The sequence below is a fragment of the Hermetia illucens genome, chromosome 2, assembly GCF_905115235.1.
Source record: "Hermetia illucens chromosome 2, iHerIll2.2.curated.20191125, whole genome shotgun sequence".
NCBI lineage: Eukaryota > Metazoa > Arthropoda > Insecta > Diptera > Stratiomyidae > Hermetia > Hermetia illucens.
The window spans coordinates 7,389,790-7,407,482 of NC_051850.1; the positions used below are offsets into that span (position 1 = coordinate 7,389,790).

The window sequence follows — 17,693 nt, forward strand, 5'->3', positions numbered from 1 at the left end:
CATGAAACAGGCACAATCACTGTCAGCGGCAGTGATCTGCCCAGAACTGAGCGATATAAATACTTCGGGTCAACGATATCAGCCAATGGAGAACTGCGTTATGAAATTGCTTCACGCATTAACGCAACCTGGATGAAGTGGCGTTCCACAACTGGTGTTCTTTGTGACCGACATATCAACGAACGTCTCAAATCTAAAATTTACCGCAATGTCATCCGTCCAGTCGCTCTCTATGGTTCTGAGTGTTGGCCGACCATAAAAGACAATGAACGACGTCTTGCGGTAATGGAGACGAAGATGCTACGTTGAACTAGTGGCGTCACACGTTTAGATCACATCCGAAATGAGGATATCCGCGATCGTTATGGGGTTGCAACGATCGTGGAAAAGTTGCGAGAGAGGCGTCTTCGATGGTATGGTCACGGAATTCGTGCAAACGAGAATTCACTTGCCAAGATTGGTCTGAACATCGAAGTCGATGGTAAACGACCAAAAGGCAGACCTAAGCAACGGTGGCTTGATACGCTGGATGGGGATTTGAAAGTCTCGAGATTGCACCCAGATCAGGCATTCGATAGAGCCAAATGGCGAAGCCGATCACGACGAGCCGACCCCGCTTGTGAACGGGACAAAGGCTGAAGAAGAAAAATAAGAAGATAAACAATTAAAAATGAATATTATCCATCATAACTTATTTATTAATAATTGTACACTTTTTTGTCTAGAAACACTTTCACTTTATAATATAATACATGAATGACATGAATTTTGTATAGCGGTACCCGCGTGCTTAATTAAAAAAAGTTTGAAAATGCTTAATACACAATTCGATAGGAAATTGATCCAACCGTGAAGATCCGAGAGGATTTAAGATGGTTGAGGTACCCGGGTGGTAACACAAGGGTAGGTAGGTAGGTATCAGTGGCCGCTCCGCGGAGCCCAAGAGTTCAGAGAACGTTTGTTCTGTATCATGCGGAACGTGCTTCACAAGACAATGTTCGGTCATTACTTTGCTTTGCTTTTCATAGTTGAACCCAACCTCAGAGGAGACTTTATGATTGCAACTGATACAGAAGTATTTTTCTAAATTTGGTTGAGGGTCTGCCTTTCAGTTCCGCTTCATCCTCTCGCTCTGTTTTGATTTGAAAACTACTCTCGTCACCAAAGGATGTTTTCCCATCTTCCGCAGCATTTTCCAACCGAGCCCTGTTTGGCCCCGCCTATTAAGGTGCAAGACCGCTTCTGTCTAGTCCGAAAGCTTTCAATGAGTGGATTGGTGAGAGTTGCGTGTAAATCTTGTGGAGAAAGTTTTCGAGCATAATGAACATCGATACGGCTTATCTTCTTTTATATGGGTTTTCTCGTGTTGATATCGCGTTGTTGCTTTTTCAAATTGGATATTACAAAATTGACACTTAAGATACGTTGGATCGTCTTTGAAAATCGTTGGAATTTCATCTCCGTGATATTTTACAACGTGTAGCCTTAAAATAGGTATTGACCGGAATTGTTTGGTACAAAATTCGCATGAAGTCGGGTATTTGGGATGAATCCCTTGTCTTTGACGAATCAGTTTTTTATGTGTTGCTTTATGAGTGTTAAAACTTGCTATTGTGGAAAATCCCCGATTGCATGTTATACAAAATTGTTTATCGTCATCAAAATTGGGATTATTAGAAGTCACGATTCTTGTTTTCTTTTCTTTCCATTTGTTAAGGTGATTTCGTTCCTGAATTTGGTGTTCATGGCTCGTTTTATGAAATTTGAATGTTTCTTTTGAAGCCATTTGAAGATTGCATGTCGTGCAAAAATAGCTTTCTTCATCGATTTCGGGCGCAAATTCGAATATCTTTGAACTGCCCTTGATTTTCAGTTCGTCGCTCTTCTCTGGTCCTCTTTGGTCACAAACATTCTCATCTACCGCCACAATTGGTATACTTGTTTGGCAGGCAGTCTCTAGTTCATTTGATTGCAATTGCGGCTGCGATTCGGTACCCTGTACGGTTTGGCTTGAATCAGTTCCACAAGATTCGGGACTGTGAGAAGGGAGATCCTTATGAATTGATTCGTGATATTCACGATTCGTGCTAGTCGTAAACAACTTCGGGCACAAAGAACATTTATAGGGCCTTTCTTCTCTGGCGTGACTTTTTTCGTGTTTATGACGCATTGTTGGCTTTTCAAATTGTTTATGACAAAATCGACACTTGAGATATGTGGGATCATCTTTGAGAGATGGCGGAATCGTATCCCCGTGGCTTATCACATAATGCTGTCTTAGGGTAAAGTTTAATTTATATCGTTGGGAGCATAATTCACATGACAACTTTCCCTCGGGCCTCACTGCGCCTTGCTTTTCAAGAATCCTCACTCTATGTGTATGTTTGTGAGCCCTAAACACGCCTATAGAGGAGAATTTATGATTACAGGTGATACAGAAGTTTCTCGCATTGTCGAATTTGGGGTTTTCAGAAAACACAACTTTAACTCGCGTTTGCCCTGCTTCCGATTCCTTGACCGTCTCCGATTTTTCAACTTCTGGTCTATGGATCTCATTATGAACTTTGAAAGATTCGGGACTGCGACAAGGCTGATCTCTATGAATTAATTCGTGATACTCACGATTAAAATTAGTCCTAAACAATTTCGGGCATCTTGGACATTTAAATGGTCTTTCTTCTGTAACGTGACTTTTTTCGTGTTCGTAACGTTCGGTTGGTTTTTCAAATTGTTTATGACAAAACCGACACTTGAGGTACGTGGGATCGTTCTTGAGAGATGGCGGAATCGTGTCTCCGTGACCTATTACGTAGTGTTGCCTTAAGGTATAGTTTGATTTATATCGTTGGCAGCATAATTCGCATGACAATTGTCCCTCGGGCTTTGGGAAGCCTTGTTTTTCAAGAATCTTCACTCTATGTTTATATTTATGGGTCTTAAAAACGGCCTCAGTGGAGAATTTATGATTGCAGGTGATGCAGAAATTTTTCGCGTTGTCGAATTTGGGATTTTCAGAAAACACCATCTTAACTGGCGTTGATCCTGCTTTCAACCCCTTGACCGCCTTCGATTTTCCAGCTTTTAATCTAAGAATTTTTCTATGAATTTTGAAACTTTTGGAACTGTGAGAAGGATGATCTATATGAAGTGATTCGTGATGCTCACGATTCGTGCTAGTCGTAAACAACTTCGGGCACAAAGAACATTTATAAGGCCTTTCATCTCTAGCGTGACTTTTCTCGTGCTCATGACGTTCTGTTGGTCTTTCGAATTGTTTATGACAAAATCGACACTGGAGATATGTGGGATCGTCCTTGAGAGACGGCGGAATCGTATCTCCGTGACTTATCACATAATGCTGCCTTAAGGTAAAGTTTAACTTATATCGTTGGGAGCACAATTCGCATGACAATCTTCCCTCGGGCCTCACTGCGCCTTGCTTTTCAAGAATCCTCATTCTATGTGTATATTTATGAGCCTTAAAAACACCCTTAGAGGAGAATCTATGATTACAGGTAATACAGAAGTTTTTCGCATTGTCGAATTTGGGGTTTTCGGAAAACACCAATTTAACTCGCGGTTTCCCTGCTTCCGATTCAACTTTTGATCTCTCAATCTTTCTATCAATTTTGAATTTTTTGGAACCGTGTGAAGGGTGCTCTTTATGAAGTGATTCGTGATATTCACGATTCGTGCTAGTCGTAAACAGTTTGGGGCAGAGTGAACATTTATACGGTCTTTCATCTCTAGCGTGACTTTTCTCGTGTTCATGACGTCCCGTTGGTTTTTCAAATTGTTCATGACAAAATCGACACTTAAGGTATGTGGGATCGTCTTGGAGAGACTTCGGAATCGTATCTCCATGACCTATTACATAATGTTGTCTTAAAGTAAAATTTGATTTATATCGTTGCGAGCATAATTCGCAAGAAAACTTTCCCTCGGGTCTCGGAACGCCTTGTTTTTCAAGAATCTTCACTCTATGTTTATATTTATGAGTCTTAAAAACGGCCTTAGTAGAGAATTTATGATTGCAGGTGATGCAGAAGTTTTTCGTGTTGTCGAATTTGGGATTTTCAGAAAACACCATTTTAACTGGCGTTGGTCCATGTTTCAATCCCTTGATCGCCGCCAATTTTTCAATTTTAGATCTACGAATCTTTTCACGAAGTTTTAAATTTTTAAGAGCTTGAGAAGGGTCTTCACTATGAATTGATTCGTGATACTCACGATTCGTGCTAGTCGTAAACAATTTCGGACACAAAGAACATTTATACGGCCTTTCATCTCTCGCGTGACTTTTCTCGTGCTCATGACGTTCTGTTGGTTTTTCAAATTGTTCATGGCAAAATCGACACTTGAGATATGTGGGATCGTCCTTGAGAGACGGCGGAATCGTATCTCCGTGACTTATCACATAATGCTGTCTTAAGGTAAAATTTAATTTATATCGTTGGGAGCATAATTCGCATGACAATCTTCCCTCAGGCCTCACTGCCCCTTGCTTTTCAAGAATCTTCACTCTATGTGTATATTTATGAGCCTTAAAAACGCCTTTAGAGGAGAACTTATGATTACAAGTGATACAGAAGTTTTCCGCATTGTCGAATTCAGGGTTTTCAGTAAACACGACTCTAACTGGCGTATGTCCTGCTTTCAATCCCTTGAACGACTCCGATTTTTCAACTTTTGGTCTATGAATCTTTTTATGAATTTTAAAAGATTCGGGACTCCGAGAAGGCTGATCTTTATGAATTGATTCGTGATACTCACGATTTAAGTTAGTGGTAAAAACCTTCGGACATATCGAACATTTGAACGGCCTTTCTTCAGTAGCGTGACTTTTCTCATGTTCGTAACGTTCGGTTGGTTTTTCAAATTGTTTATGACAAAACCGACACCTGAGGTATGTGGGATCGTTCTTAAGAGATGGCGGAATCGTGTCTCCATGACCAATTACATAGTGCTGTCTTAAAGTAAAATTTGATTTATATCTTTGGGAGCATAATTCGCATGAAAATTTTGCCTCGGGTCTCGGAACGCCTTGCTTTTCTAGAATCTTCACCTTATGTTTATGTTTATGAGTCTTAAAAACGGCTTTAGTAGAGAATTTATGATTGCAGGTGATACAAAAATTGTTCTCATTGTCGAAAATGGGATTTTCAGAAAACACCATTTTTACATGCGCTGGTCTTACTTCCAATTCCTCGGTGATCTTCCGTTTTTCAAGTTTTGATCCATGAATTTGTTTATGATCTTTGAATGTATGCTTTGAATTCAATTGATGCCCGCTGTTGATGACGTTAGTTGATGGTTGTAGTTGCCTCCTTTCGCTGCTTGGAAGTGGACAATCATCGCTAAGGCAATTTGAGTCGTCCTGATTGTTGCAATCTGTCTCCATTGTATCATCATCCTGAGCCATATAGTCACTTGCCGGATTACATACTATAGGAAGAGTTGCAATTGAATGATTTCTATTACATATACAGAACCTGACCAAAAAATCACAAACACTTGTAAATTGTATCATTTACAGCAATTATTTTCGTCCTTTCTTGGAGAGGTCCGTAGCCTCCTTAGTGGAGTATAGGTTATCCACACAGTCATATTGTGCTTTAGTTTCACTATCATCACACTTAACACTGTCCAAGTGATGAACTCACAGCAACGAGACAAACACAAGACGAACACAGACAGCCTTGACGACGGGCATTCGAAACAGAGCAGCGAAATTGGGGGCATGTCGCTCTACCCCCTTAATCATCGCGACGTCAATTACCTAACTAGTTTGCGGTAATAAAACGAGGGGGTGATCTTTTTCCAAGTATTAAAATACGGGTAAGACGTGTGAGAGGTGCGACGAGAAGTTCGAGAGCAGCCGTAGAGTCCAGACGATTTTCGACAGCAACTTAAGGGTGAATTCTTTCTAATTACATATTAATATTTCTTCTTTTTATAGAAGAGGAGGCATAGTCAAGGATTGGTCTAACAATCCCTTTAAATAGCTTGAGAGCTTCTCTAGGATGAAGTCCCCAGCTGGTCCTGGTGGCAAAATTTATGACCCTGGTCGCCTTTATGGCCCTAACCTTGACTGTGAAAGAGGCAGAGATGATTCTTCCCAGGAAGCTGATTGACTTTTTATGCTCTAGATAGACATTGCTGATGTTGAGCTTGACAACATCATGCCGAGAACGATTAAAAGCAATCGTGTGTGGCTTCTTCAGGTTGACGGGAAACTTAGGAAGTTACACTGATCTATGAAGACTTTTGATTTATACATCTTTCCGGAAATCCGCTGAGGCTATAATTAAGAAGTCATCAACCTATTGGAAAATTTCCATCCGAGCCCAGAACGGATCAAACGGCAACGACTTTCCGGTCTAGGCCTGCCTTAGTAGGGAACTCCAGACATCCCGGTTTTGCGCCGAGGTCCACCAATTCGATATCCCTAAAAGTTGTCTGGCGTCCTGACCTTTCTCTACAATAGTTATTGCCCTTATAGATTTTCCGGGCTCTATCGTCGTCATCCATACGGATCAGGTGACCCGCTCACCACAACCTGTTAAGCCGGATTTTATCCATAACCTGGCGGTCATGATATTGTTCATAGTTGTCGTTATGTAGGCTACGGAATCGTCCATCTCTATGTAGAGGACCAAAAAATCTTCGGAGTATTTTTCTCTCGAACGCGGCCAAGAGTTCGCAACTTTCTTTGCTAAGAACCCAGGTTTCCAAGGAATACATAAGGACTGGCAAGATCATAGTCTTGTACAGTAAGAGCTTTGACCCTGTGATGAGGATTTCATCGTCGTAGCTGTTATCGGTTGTAATTTTTGATACTAGATACGAGAAATATTCAACGGTTTCAAAGTTGTAATCTCCTGTCTTTATTGTTTTCTTTTGACCAGTGCGATTCGATGTTATTCGTTCTTTAGTTTTTGTTTTTTGCGCTGACGTTGCCACCATGTACTTCTTCATTAAATATTGCCTTCATTAATGTGCAGCCCGAGATCTCGCGCCGCCTGCTCGACCTGGATGAAGGTAGACTGTACATCTCGGGTTGTTCTTCCCATAATATCAACAGTAGTTGGCTGGACTTAAAGAGGATCGTGCCCCCCGTATTTACATCTTCATCGCAAATCACTTTCTCGAGGGCCATGTTAAAGAGGATACATGATAGGGCATCCCCTTGTCTTAGACCGTTGTTGATGTTGAAAGGTCTCGAGAGTGATCCTGCTGCTTTTGTCTGGCCTCGCAGATTGGTCAGGGTCAACCTAGTCAGTCTTATTAATTTCGTCGAGATACCGAATTCTCTCATGGCCGTGAACAGTTTTATCGTGGCTATGATGTTATAGGCGGCTTTAAAGAGAGAAAAATCTTTGTCGAAGAGCCTCAACCACAGGAGCTGGGCAACTGTAGTCAATATAAAAAAATTTGAAAGACGACACATTCAAAGTGGTTTACATGTCTACAATCAAGCAACATTTCGACACAGTACGGCATGCTGGTCCTAAGGAAAATAATGGTGAAAAACTAGGGATGATATCCAGAATACAGTTAACAAGACTCTTGGGCATGTAGAACAGAGGAACCGTAAAGAATGGTTCAATGATGCCTGCCTGTTAGCGATTAACAAGAAAAACAAAGCTAACCGACTACTAATCGAAACACGAACCCGAGCCAGAGAAGACAAGTATACTGAACTAAGGCGATGTGCTCAGAAGATCTGAAGACGAGAACAACGAAAGCTCAATAACAACAAAATTTTAACACTTGATAACACTTGTGCCCTCACCCCCGACTTTGTGCCAAGTAGAGGTAGCTGTGTTTAAATTAAAATCACATAAAGCTCACGGAATCGATGGCATCCCAGTCAAGATCTTAAAAGAAGAGTGAAAAGAGCTCACCCATCAAATCTACAAACTGATCAGCAGAATCTGGACAACCGAACAAATACCTGACGACTGGAGGGAAAGTGTAATTTGTCCAATGTATAAAAAGGGTGTTCGTCTGCGCATGCTACAAGTTGCTGATGAATATAATCGAATGACGACTGAGAAAATATACAGACAACATCATCGGGGAATACCAAGGTGGCTTCAGATCCGGACGATCGACAACGGATAAGAACTTCTATCAGGCATACGAGAGTGTAAATCGTAATGCTCTGTACAGAATAATGATCGGACTAAAAATTCGAAGCGAGTCTGGCTAGTGGAAGCCACAATGATTAACAACGAGGGCTAGGTAAAAATCACAAGTGAATTGAGACAAAACTTTCCTATAGTGTCAGAACTTAAGCAGGGAGCTGGTCTCGTCCCACCCTCTTTAACTTGGTGTTCGAATACGTCATCAGGAAGGTGGCGTCAGTTGTTACTAGAGGTAATTTACTGATAAAATCCGCGTACGTATACGTACGCCTGATCGATGCTCCCTGCGAAGGAAGAGTTTGAGTCAGCAGCGAATGAAGTGGCACTCAGGATCAATGAATCCAAAACGAAATACATGACCCAAGCTCGAAAGGCGACTGCTAGTATACAGAATATTGCAATGGGCGAACATAACTTCGAACAGGTCGCCTACTTAGCAATCCTACTCTCGGAAGGATGGAAACGAAAAACACGAAATCCAAAGGCGGATTACTGTTGCCTATCAAGCATTTTAATGAGATCGAGAAATTCGAGAAATGAAAAAGGCACCTTTGCATGACCTCAATAAAGCGGGCTATGCCGCTGGCGTGGACATTTCGGACCGATTTTGCGAAGAAAATTGAAGCATGTTGGCTTTTAATGCATGCGGAGAATGAAGAACGCGAGGTTTGAATTGGCTAAGGAATATTCAAAATTTTACATAGAATATTGGGAGAAGCTAAATAGTAATATTCGCCCAGAACCCTTAAATTGAAAGTCAGTAATTGTGATTTTTTTCTAATGTTCAATATTTTCCAAATAGTGTTTTCTGACGAATCGATGAAGTCATTGGGTTTGTAAGAAGAGGAGGGAGAGAAGTTTGATGTGTCCTGCATTATAAAAACCATTAAGCATCCACCAGCTGCAATGGTATGGGGAGCAATCAATATTAACGGGCCAGGACCACTTTACTTCGTCGAGAAAACCCTAAGACAGAACTAATATAGAAGAGTTTTGAGGACCGACGCGGTGCAAAATTTTGACGAAATCCGATTTCGTTTACCTTTATGCAATTCGGCGCCACACCAACACAACAGATATATCTGTTTCTAAGATCTACTTTTATTATATTATTATTTATAAACTTTCAATAAATATATAAGCTTTCCTATTAAAATATATATTTCAATAAAAACTTTATCAAACTTTTCAAGTGTTTGTAATTTTTTGGCCAGAGACTTATAGTCATCAAATTTAAAAGGATCAGCACCTGAATCTTGGACTTCGTAATCCTCTATATAATGTCCATTTTCCACTGTAAATTCGCTCCGAACGTCCTCCTGGTTGTCATGCTCCAAATGGGTCGTTCCTTGTTTACATAATCGCTTCTTATGATAAGACTTATGATGCAAGAATCCCTCTCTGGAGTTAAATTGATGATCGCATGTAATACAAAAGAGTCTCTTTTCGTCATAGATGGGGGGGTCAGTGGTAATGATCGCAGTGTGTTTCCTTAATATTTTCGAGCGGTTTTTGATACCTGAAAGTTTCGCGTTTTCTTTAATTTTCTCCCTTTGTAGATTTTCTCTAATTAGAATTTACTGAAACAGTGAATCCTGATGCGAAACTACATATCTATTATTATTATCTATTATACCAACTGCAGTATAAACAATAAAAATAAGGGTGACAAAACATATTATTCTACCTATGCGATGTATTTACATTTACTTTTTTAAACAATAGAGACAATTAGTGAATAAACGTTTGACTATACTTTTGTCAAAACAGCAATCATTGGACATTTTTATGCAAACTGTTATTGCAGGCAATACAATTTCAGGACGATGAAAGTATAGCGAATAAAAAAAAATTTTCAACTCTCGGTTAATACTAAAATATCGTAGTCTGCATATTCGTGATTCAAGAATAGAAGAAATATGCACAGAGTGCCTTAATAGGATAACACGGTGCTTCCATAATTATTTCAGAGCGTTTTGACCAAGCAGTATTAGGTTGGAAACTATGAAACGTTGAATAAAAATCTTCTTTTTCTTCAGCTTTTGTCCCGTTCACAAGCGGGGTCGACTTGTCGTGATCGGTTTCGCCATTTTGTTTTATGAAAAGCCTGACCTGATTGCTATCGCGAGACTTTCAGACCCCCATCTACCATATCAAGCCACCGTTATTTCGACTAGCGTTTTCGTCGCTTACCATCGACTTCGATGTTCAGAGCAATCTTGGCGAGTGAATTCTCGTTAACGCGAATTACGTGGCCATAAAATCGAAGATGCCTCTCTCGCAACTTTTCCACGATCGAAGCAAACCCTATATCGATTGCGGACATCCTCATTTGTTATGTAATCAACGTAATATCTGCGTCCCCATTATCACATCATAGCCTTTTATAGTCGGCCAACACTCACAACCATAGAGCGATAGGGCAGACGACACTGCGGTAAATTTTAAATTTGAGACGTTCGTTGATACGCTCACCACAATGCCCATAACAAGAACAAAGAGGAGTGGTGAGAGGAAGCTTCATTTATGAACTCTAACTAGAGACACGAAGTGGCTTTGATATGGTAGAGCAGTCGGACTTAGTGTAGAAGTTCTTCTGGCACTAAGTGTTGTTGTAGAGCATACCAGATCAGTTCGTGTGGCACATTGTCAAACGCTTTCTCTAAATCCAGAAATGTAATGTAAAGAGGGGCGATGCTTCTAACTGAGTTTCTCCATGAGCAACCGCGCAGCGTGTATTGCGTTGGTAGTTGCGCTCTACCTTGGGAACAGCGTGACCAAGTGTTATATACTCCCTCTTATAATTCCCAAAACACAACAAGTGTACGAATGTTATCAAATATAAATCCGCCCACAGTTCGGACCGAAGCTTGGCCGGAGCTAGACAATTTTGTCTAGGGATTGAGGAGTCCTAAGTCATCCACTTGTGCGTTTTACGAATTATAAAAGGGGCCCTATAACACCTGCAAAGCGCTTCGGTCACGCTGCCCCCAGGGCAGAGGTGAGGCAGTGTCTGATGTGTTACCCCTGCGCTCGCAGTCAAGAACAAAAAAGAGTGTACTGAAAAAAGCGGCATTTATAAGATCTACTTCCCAGATTGCGACAAGATTTACGTAGGGCAAACAAAACGGCTAATCCACACCAGGGGGTTAGAACACTTAAAGGAGGCCGAATCCGAAAAAAAGGTTAGACGCAACAATTTTTCCACCTTGGTAGAACTTTTAGGAAGGACTAGGAGAAGACTAGAAGCTTGATTAAGATATTACAATCGCAAGAACAGCTATAAAAAACCCAAATGACGGAAACATGTTTCAGAAGATAAAACACTGAAGAAGGGGACAGTTGGTCCCCGAAATACGTATTTGTTTAAATTAGATGCTTTTACCCAATAAAACGGAAAATATCTTCGAAGACAATGCTTCATTCTTCCTTCTTACATTTGCCACTTTTTCCCTAGCCGCTCTCTTTACCTTCCAAGAAGAAGTTGAAGTTGCAATCATCCGATCTAATAATAAAAACTAATCGAGTCCTGTCGATTTCTTCAACTTCATCCTAAGGAAGTGTGCGCCCATCATCAGTAAATAGCTCACCATTTTCTTCAACAACTGCCTGAATAATAGACACTGCCCTGCATCCTGGAAATCAACTCACCTAATACTTATTCCTAAAAAGGGCTGCTCTGGTGATTCTTTACAGGGTATTCGAATCAATCTGGAAAGAGGGCCTGCTATTCAAGCTAATCCAGACTAATTGCCCCCTCCTCTTATTTAAAATAATTGTAGACTTCATCGCAAATCGAATTTCTAACGTGCGCTTCAGGGGACTTCGCTCCATCGAATTCTTCATAGACTCAGGAGTCTCACACTGCCCAAGCTTTTTAACATCTTCCTCCACGATGTTCTCCTGCCTCCCGTATATTTCTCCTCTACGCCAACGGTAGCCCAGACTGCCCCACGACCGCCCTTTCTCTCCAACTACAATGGTCCTCCCGCATCAGGAGGAATCCTCCGTGGACAACACCATCCTGTTCGCGAATGGAGCCTGGGCCCACTCGCCTCCCTCTCTCACAATTACCTAACCAAAAAGGCATTGATTATTTCGACCGGTGGACCCTTATCGTTAATTCTCATAAATCTGGGGTTATTTGCTTCAGAAACCCCAGGGGGAAGTGCGCAGGCGCACAATACTAGAATGCAAAAACATACAAGTAGGCATTGCCAATCACAGTCTCACGCAAAATCAAACATTAAATTACTGGGAATCTCTCTCAACCACAAACTTAAATCCAATCCCCATTTCAGATCATCTGTACCCAAGCCTCTAAGGCCCCAGCTGCTAATTTGACCAATCCTGACCTATGGTTTCCCAGTATGGGCTAGAATGTCCCCCAACGTAGCCGAAGCTCTCCAACACTTCGAATGGACCTCAGGAAATGCACGGCCAAATACAGAAGGCCGAACCAAAAATTCCACAAAAATTCTCTCCTGTACGCCCTCTCCGACGTTTGTTTGTCACGCATCAGACTGAAGAAGTGGCTGTCCCACCCTAATCCTCTGATAAAAAATCTTGCTATGCGTAACGCCTCGTTGGGTGAGAGGAGGTACTACGTTTCAGAGCTGGCCCTCCGCTCGGACAGTAATTCTCCCTTCAACCATCACGGCTCCTCTCCCTCTTTTATCACAGCTCTTTCCCGAATTTTTATAGAGGCTAAACGTGTCTAGCCAATGCTCCGGCAGTCAATCCTCGCGCAGGTGTCGATTACCTATTCATTACATTTTGTCTAGTCTTTCTCCAATCCACGCTTCCTCAATCAACTAATCTTCTACATCCCCGCCGTTGGTCCTTGTCCTTGTACAGGTTCAAATCGAGTAAAAGACAACCGTGCGCTTTACTCTAATTCCTTCGCTCACCGTTGCCCTCTCATGTGAATATGTAGGTACATCATAGTAATTGGCTGACCGCCTTGGAGTTTCTCCAATTGTTACGTTCTGGGAAGAAAGCATTGCTAAGATTTCAAAAAAGTTAAAGGCCTTCTTCGTTTGCCTCAAAAGTGTTAGAGGCTTCTTTGCTTCCGTCAGAAAACTGATTAACTTCTTGCGTTGTTGTTGGACTCGTTTTTCAGGAGCATGTGAAGGGACGAAAAGGATTTACTAGCAAAAAGCACCAGACCTAACCCGATTTAGGATTTTCTCCTCAGCTCCCGAAGGGAGATTGGAAAGTTCACCATTCAAAACTGCTAGGGTGGGAAATAGGCCTGCAAAGAGGCTACTCTTTGATCGGGAGGTTACCCGAAAGTGACTGTTCCAGTTCACCAACTTAGATTTCTTGACGGCGACTAGCAGGTCTGCAGGCGCATAAGGAACATTCAGCGTAGCGCTTTGCACGTTTGCATTGGTAGCAAGTCGATGAGCGATTTCATTGAGGTCGCCCCTGCAGTGTGTAGAGCACCACAGAAGGCGTACTTGGTTAAAATTTCCACTCCATAGGGTTTGGTAAATATTTTCGACCAACAAGTGAACCGGAGTTGTGGAGGTAGAAAGGACACAGGCTTGGAAACCATGTGATCATGGCAAGGTGATGTCTTCAAAAATGTCAAATAATTCCGCTGTGAGGGTGGAGGAATTGTTGAGAATAAAGCGACTGTTAAGGCTAAGGTCCGGAGAGGTGCAGGCGCATGAAGTTTGAAGGGCAGGATGGGCAGCGTCAGTTGCGACAAGAGTGAAACCTTGCCTACGGAGGGACGATGAGAGGAGTTCACATGCTTTAGTTGTCACAGTCAAGGAGCATTGTGGTCACGCTCGTAACTGTTTTGCATGAGTAATCTAGGGAAAGGGTTGGGTGATACGTTGATCTTCAGCCCATTAAAGAGGGTTTGAAAGTTTTTGTCGACTTTTGAGAGACCATTTTTTGCATCCGGATTGTTCTGGACCGTCAGGAAAGTGTTTGGGCGTCTAGTTTGATTATACCAGACGCAGCTTTCTCTCCTGGAGCGGCAGTTCATCCGACAAGGCAAAAGCCACATGGAGGGGAATAGTTCTTGCAAGACCTACACATGTTTTGAGCTGTGTGGAAACTAAAGATTTGATGTACTAGGTAAGGTGGAGGTCGCTGCGTAGTCGATGATGGGTTTAATGACGCTTCTATAGATCCTTAGACTTTGCCTAGGAGGAAGACCTCCTTGAGCGGCTCAAGACAAATCTGAGAGTACCAGTGGCTCTTTTGACCTTGCAAGACACGTCAGCCATGCGATCCTTGAGGGCAAGCGAACTGCTGATGATCCTGCCTAGGAATTTAATGGAGTTAACGTACTCAAGAACGGTGTTATTGGCCCTAAAATTTAGATGCTTGATACGAGATTTTTTAAAGGAAATAGTTTTGGATTTGTGCACGTTGTGGGGTAGTTTTAGCCCAGCATAATCTTTAATGAAATTGTGTATTGAAATATGTTGATGTCGTCAGATGTTTTGGAGTGAAGACAGTGAAAATGTGTAAATGTTGAAAAGGACCGGGCTGAGCTCACAACCTTGGGGAATGCCATTGAAAATGTCAGTGGCCTCTTCATCAACGATTAGCTTCCTGCGTGAGAGAAACCTGATGATCCCGACAGACAGATGGGTAGGAACTTGAAAATCTGTTGCTGTTGCTTCCAGGATGGATAAATCAACCCTTTCATAGGTATTTTTAATGTCAAAGGAGACGGCTTGTACATAAAGGCGCTTGTCCTTGGCAACGGAGATATTGAGAAAACAATTGTTGATGCAAGAGGCAGTGTAAAAGCCCCTTCGGTAAGCATAGGAGTTGGGTGACAGCAGCTGACGGTCCTCACGGAAACCCATCAACCTGACCTCGACGAAAGTCCTGGGGGTTTAACGTGAGTACCTGCCGTGAAGGCTTAATCCCACGGTCCTCTTCGGACACGGATTGATTTTGGGATCACAATCAGAGCCCCGCCATGCAGGCACAGCGATCCTGGTTTATACTGAGTGCAGGCTCAGCATTCATACCAGTGGATGCGAGGCCTATCTAACACCTCTGCCGCAACTAAGGAGTATAGCACCCGAGTTGTACAGCACAACTCCACGCTTGAGCTCCGAGGAGCTCTGCCCGCGATGTAGGCATAACCACAATCACCATGAAACTCCCACTGGGGGGCCAACCGCAAATAACCGGGCCGAGAGCACATCCTCCAGGATTTCTCCTGGAGCATATGCTCTCAGAGGGCCATCCCGGTTCCCATGGTACCAGATAACCTCCGGTGAGGCTTCGTGGCAGAGCCACTTCAGATGAGTTCCTTGCAGACTCGGGTCTGATCGCCCTCCTCAAGTACGTGGGGACGGAACTCCCCAACGGTTTAGCCTGACCTTGACGATGGAATTAACAATTTTGCCAAACACGAATGAGGAAATTGATCTGAAGCAGTCTAAGTTGTTTGGTTCCCACCCTTTAAATGGCCGAGCGGTCCTTCGGAGGTTTGAGGCCAAGTCAGCAAAGGCTGAGACAGTCGAGAAGAGTCGATTTGATACCAGGGCTGAGACAGCACCTTCGGATCCGAACCGCCTTTATGCTTTTGGAGTACTGGGTGGAGTTCTTCAGAAGAAAGAAGTTGCTCAACAGATAGATCGGTAAGAACTTGAAAATCTTTAAGGATATTTTCCAGGATGGATAGATCAACCCTTTCATAGGCATTTTTAATGTCGAACAAGACAGCTTGTCCTTAAAACCCTTGCCCTTGCCAATGGAGATATTAAGAAGACAATCGTTGATCCAAGAGGCGGTGGATAAGCTCCTTCAATAGGAGTGGGGGGTAGCAGCTGTCGGTCCTTGAGGATGGAATTAACAATTTTGCCAAACACAGAAATGAGGGAATTTGGTCTGAAGTTGTCTAAATTGCTTAGATATCTACCCTTTTTGAGATAGAGATGATTTTAATAACAGAACTGTCAGAAAACACATCAGGAAACTTTGCCTGCTGCACCTCACTGACATCCGTGAAACGTTAGGGGTTGAAACGCGCAAGGATAATCAGCTGTTCAGGGAAATTGTTTTCTTTTCAGTAGAGTATTTGAATTAATTTATTCGATTGATTTTGATCGGAATTGTTGAAAGATTTGAATGTACATATTCTGATTGGTTTATAGCGTACCGAAAAATCCAATGATCATTTTCAAGAAAGGCTCCAACCGGGGCCTAACAATTTAATCACACACACCAAATTGCAAGTATGAATGCAGAATTACCTTGGTCTTCGATTTCGTCTTGGCAAGTCGTTTCTTCTTTGACGGTAATTTTACCCCAGCCATCGCTCTGTAAACCATAGTCCGAATGCGATGTTTTCAAATGATTCGTGAATGATTCTACTCCATCGAAGCGTCCTTCGCAAACATCACACACGACAGTACATCCCCCAACAACAGATATCAGCACGCGGCCACACTTCATCTTCTGGTCGATGCTTGAAGAACCTGAATAAGTACTCTTAATATATTGGTCTAATCTCTCATGTTTCCGATAAGCAAGCGTCCATCAAAAACATCAAGCCACATCTCCGCAAATACTTCTTATTCTTCTTTCAGTGGTAGCAATCTGTGGTGTTTGTTCACCCATAGAAATTTGGGTGAAGTTGTTGTTACTATTTCAGATTGTTCATTTTAGGAGTAAAATTCAAGAGTGGCGGTCAAAGGGTAGTATAGATTCCAGGGCGAAACGTGGATTGGTACCCACGATGGAGTATACAACCTGGGAAACGCCTGCTGAACCAACACCAACAGTTTTACTACCAAATACTAACTCCACCTCCACGTGGTGACCTCTGGGAGCTCTTTCTTAACGAAAAGCTGCAGACGGGGAAGGATGAAGACGAGTCTCCTGCGCCTAAAAACGGAAGAAATTGTACCAACTGGTCCTCCAGGTTGGGGGTTGGGCAGGGCTGACAACCCTATACGGAAAACCGAAGTTACGAAGCCACAACAGGAGCCTCGGACTGGACGGATTACACAACGATGAACCCGGCAACAATAAAGGAATAACGATTTGCGAATTTTCTCATAGAATGTGCGCTCCCTGTACAGGGATGAAACTGCTAACCAGTTAGCCGATATCCTGTCCCAATATACGGCTGATGTAACAGTGTTACAGGAGATGGGTTGGACAGGGACCGGTTTCCTGGAGAAGAGTCGCTGCACTATATATTATAGCGGCCGTCCAGTAAACCATGTGCTCGGAACAGGTTTCTTAGTCAACCAAAAAATGAAACCTGCTGTTAACGACTTTGAAAATATAAGCGAACCACTATGCAGTTTGCGTTTGTGAGGCAAATTTAGAAATGTAAACCTCATTAACGTTCACGTCCCTATAGAGGAGACTGCAGGGTCGGAGAAGGATACCGTCTACGAAGCAGTTGAGCGGACCCTTGAAGCCTGTCCCAGATATAATATCAAAATCATACTTGAGGATTTTAACAGCAGCAAGCGATGGAAAAACTGTTAGAATATGGACATCAGTTGCACCATCTTTTCATCGACTTTAAAGCCGCCTATGATAGCA

The 17,693-nt window shown here is 42.5% G+C and overlaps 1 protein-coding gene across 2 annotated transcripts in view; it reads right to left on the reverse strand.

Annotated features, from left to right (window-relative positions):
- Positions 1 to 16,699, reverse strand: part of LOC119649077 (zinc finger protein 208-like) — a 30,439-nt gene extending 13,740 nt beyond the window's left edge. Inside the window, exons 1-3 of one of the 2 annotated variants that reach the window (XM_038051071.1) lie at positions 16,388 to 16,699; positions 9,400 to 9,669; positions 690 to 5,445 (exon numbers count right to left, since the gene is read on the reverse strand). In XM_038051071.1, the coding sequence (XP_037906999.1) occupies positions 1,262 to 5,445; positions 9,400 to 9,669; positions 16,388 to 16,589 (4,656 nt within the window). In that variant the 5' untranslated portion in view covers positions 16,590 to 16,699 and the 3' untranslated portion in view covers positions 690 to 1,261. Of the gene's footprint in view, positions 1 to 689; positions 5,446 to 9,399; positions 9,670 to 16,387 lie in introns of those variants that run through there. The other variant, XM_038051072.1, reaches the window with a different exon arrangement.
- Positions 16,700 to 17,693: the final 994 nt, after the last annotated feature.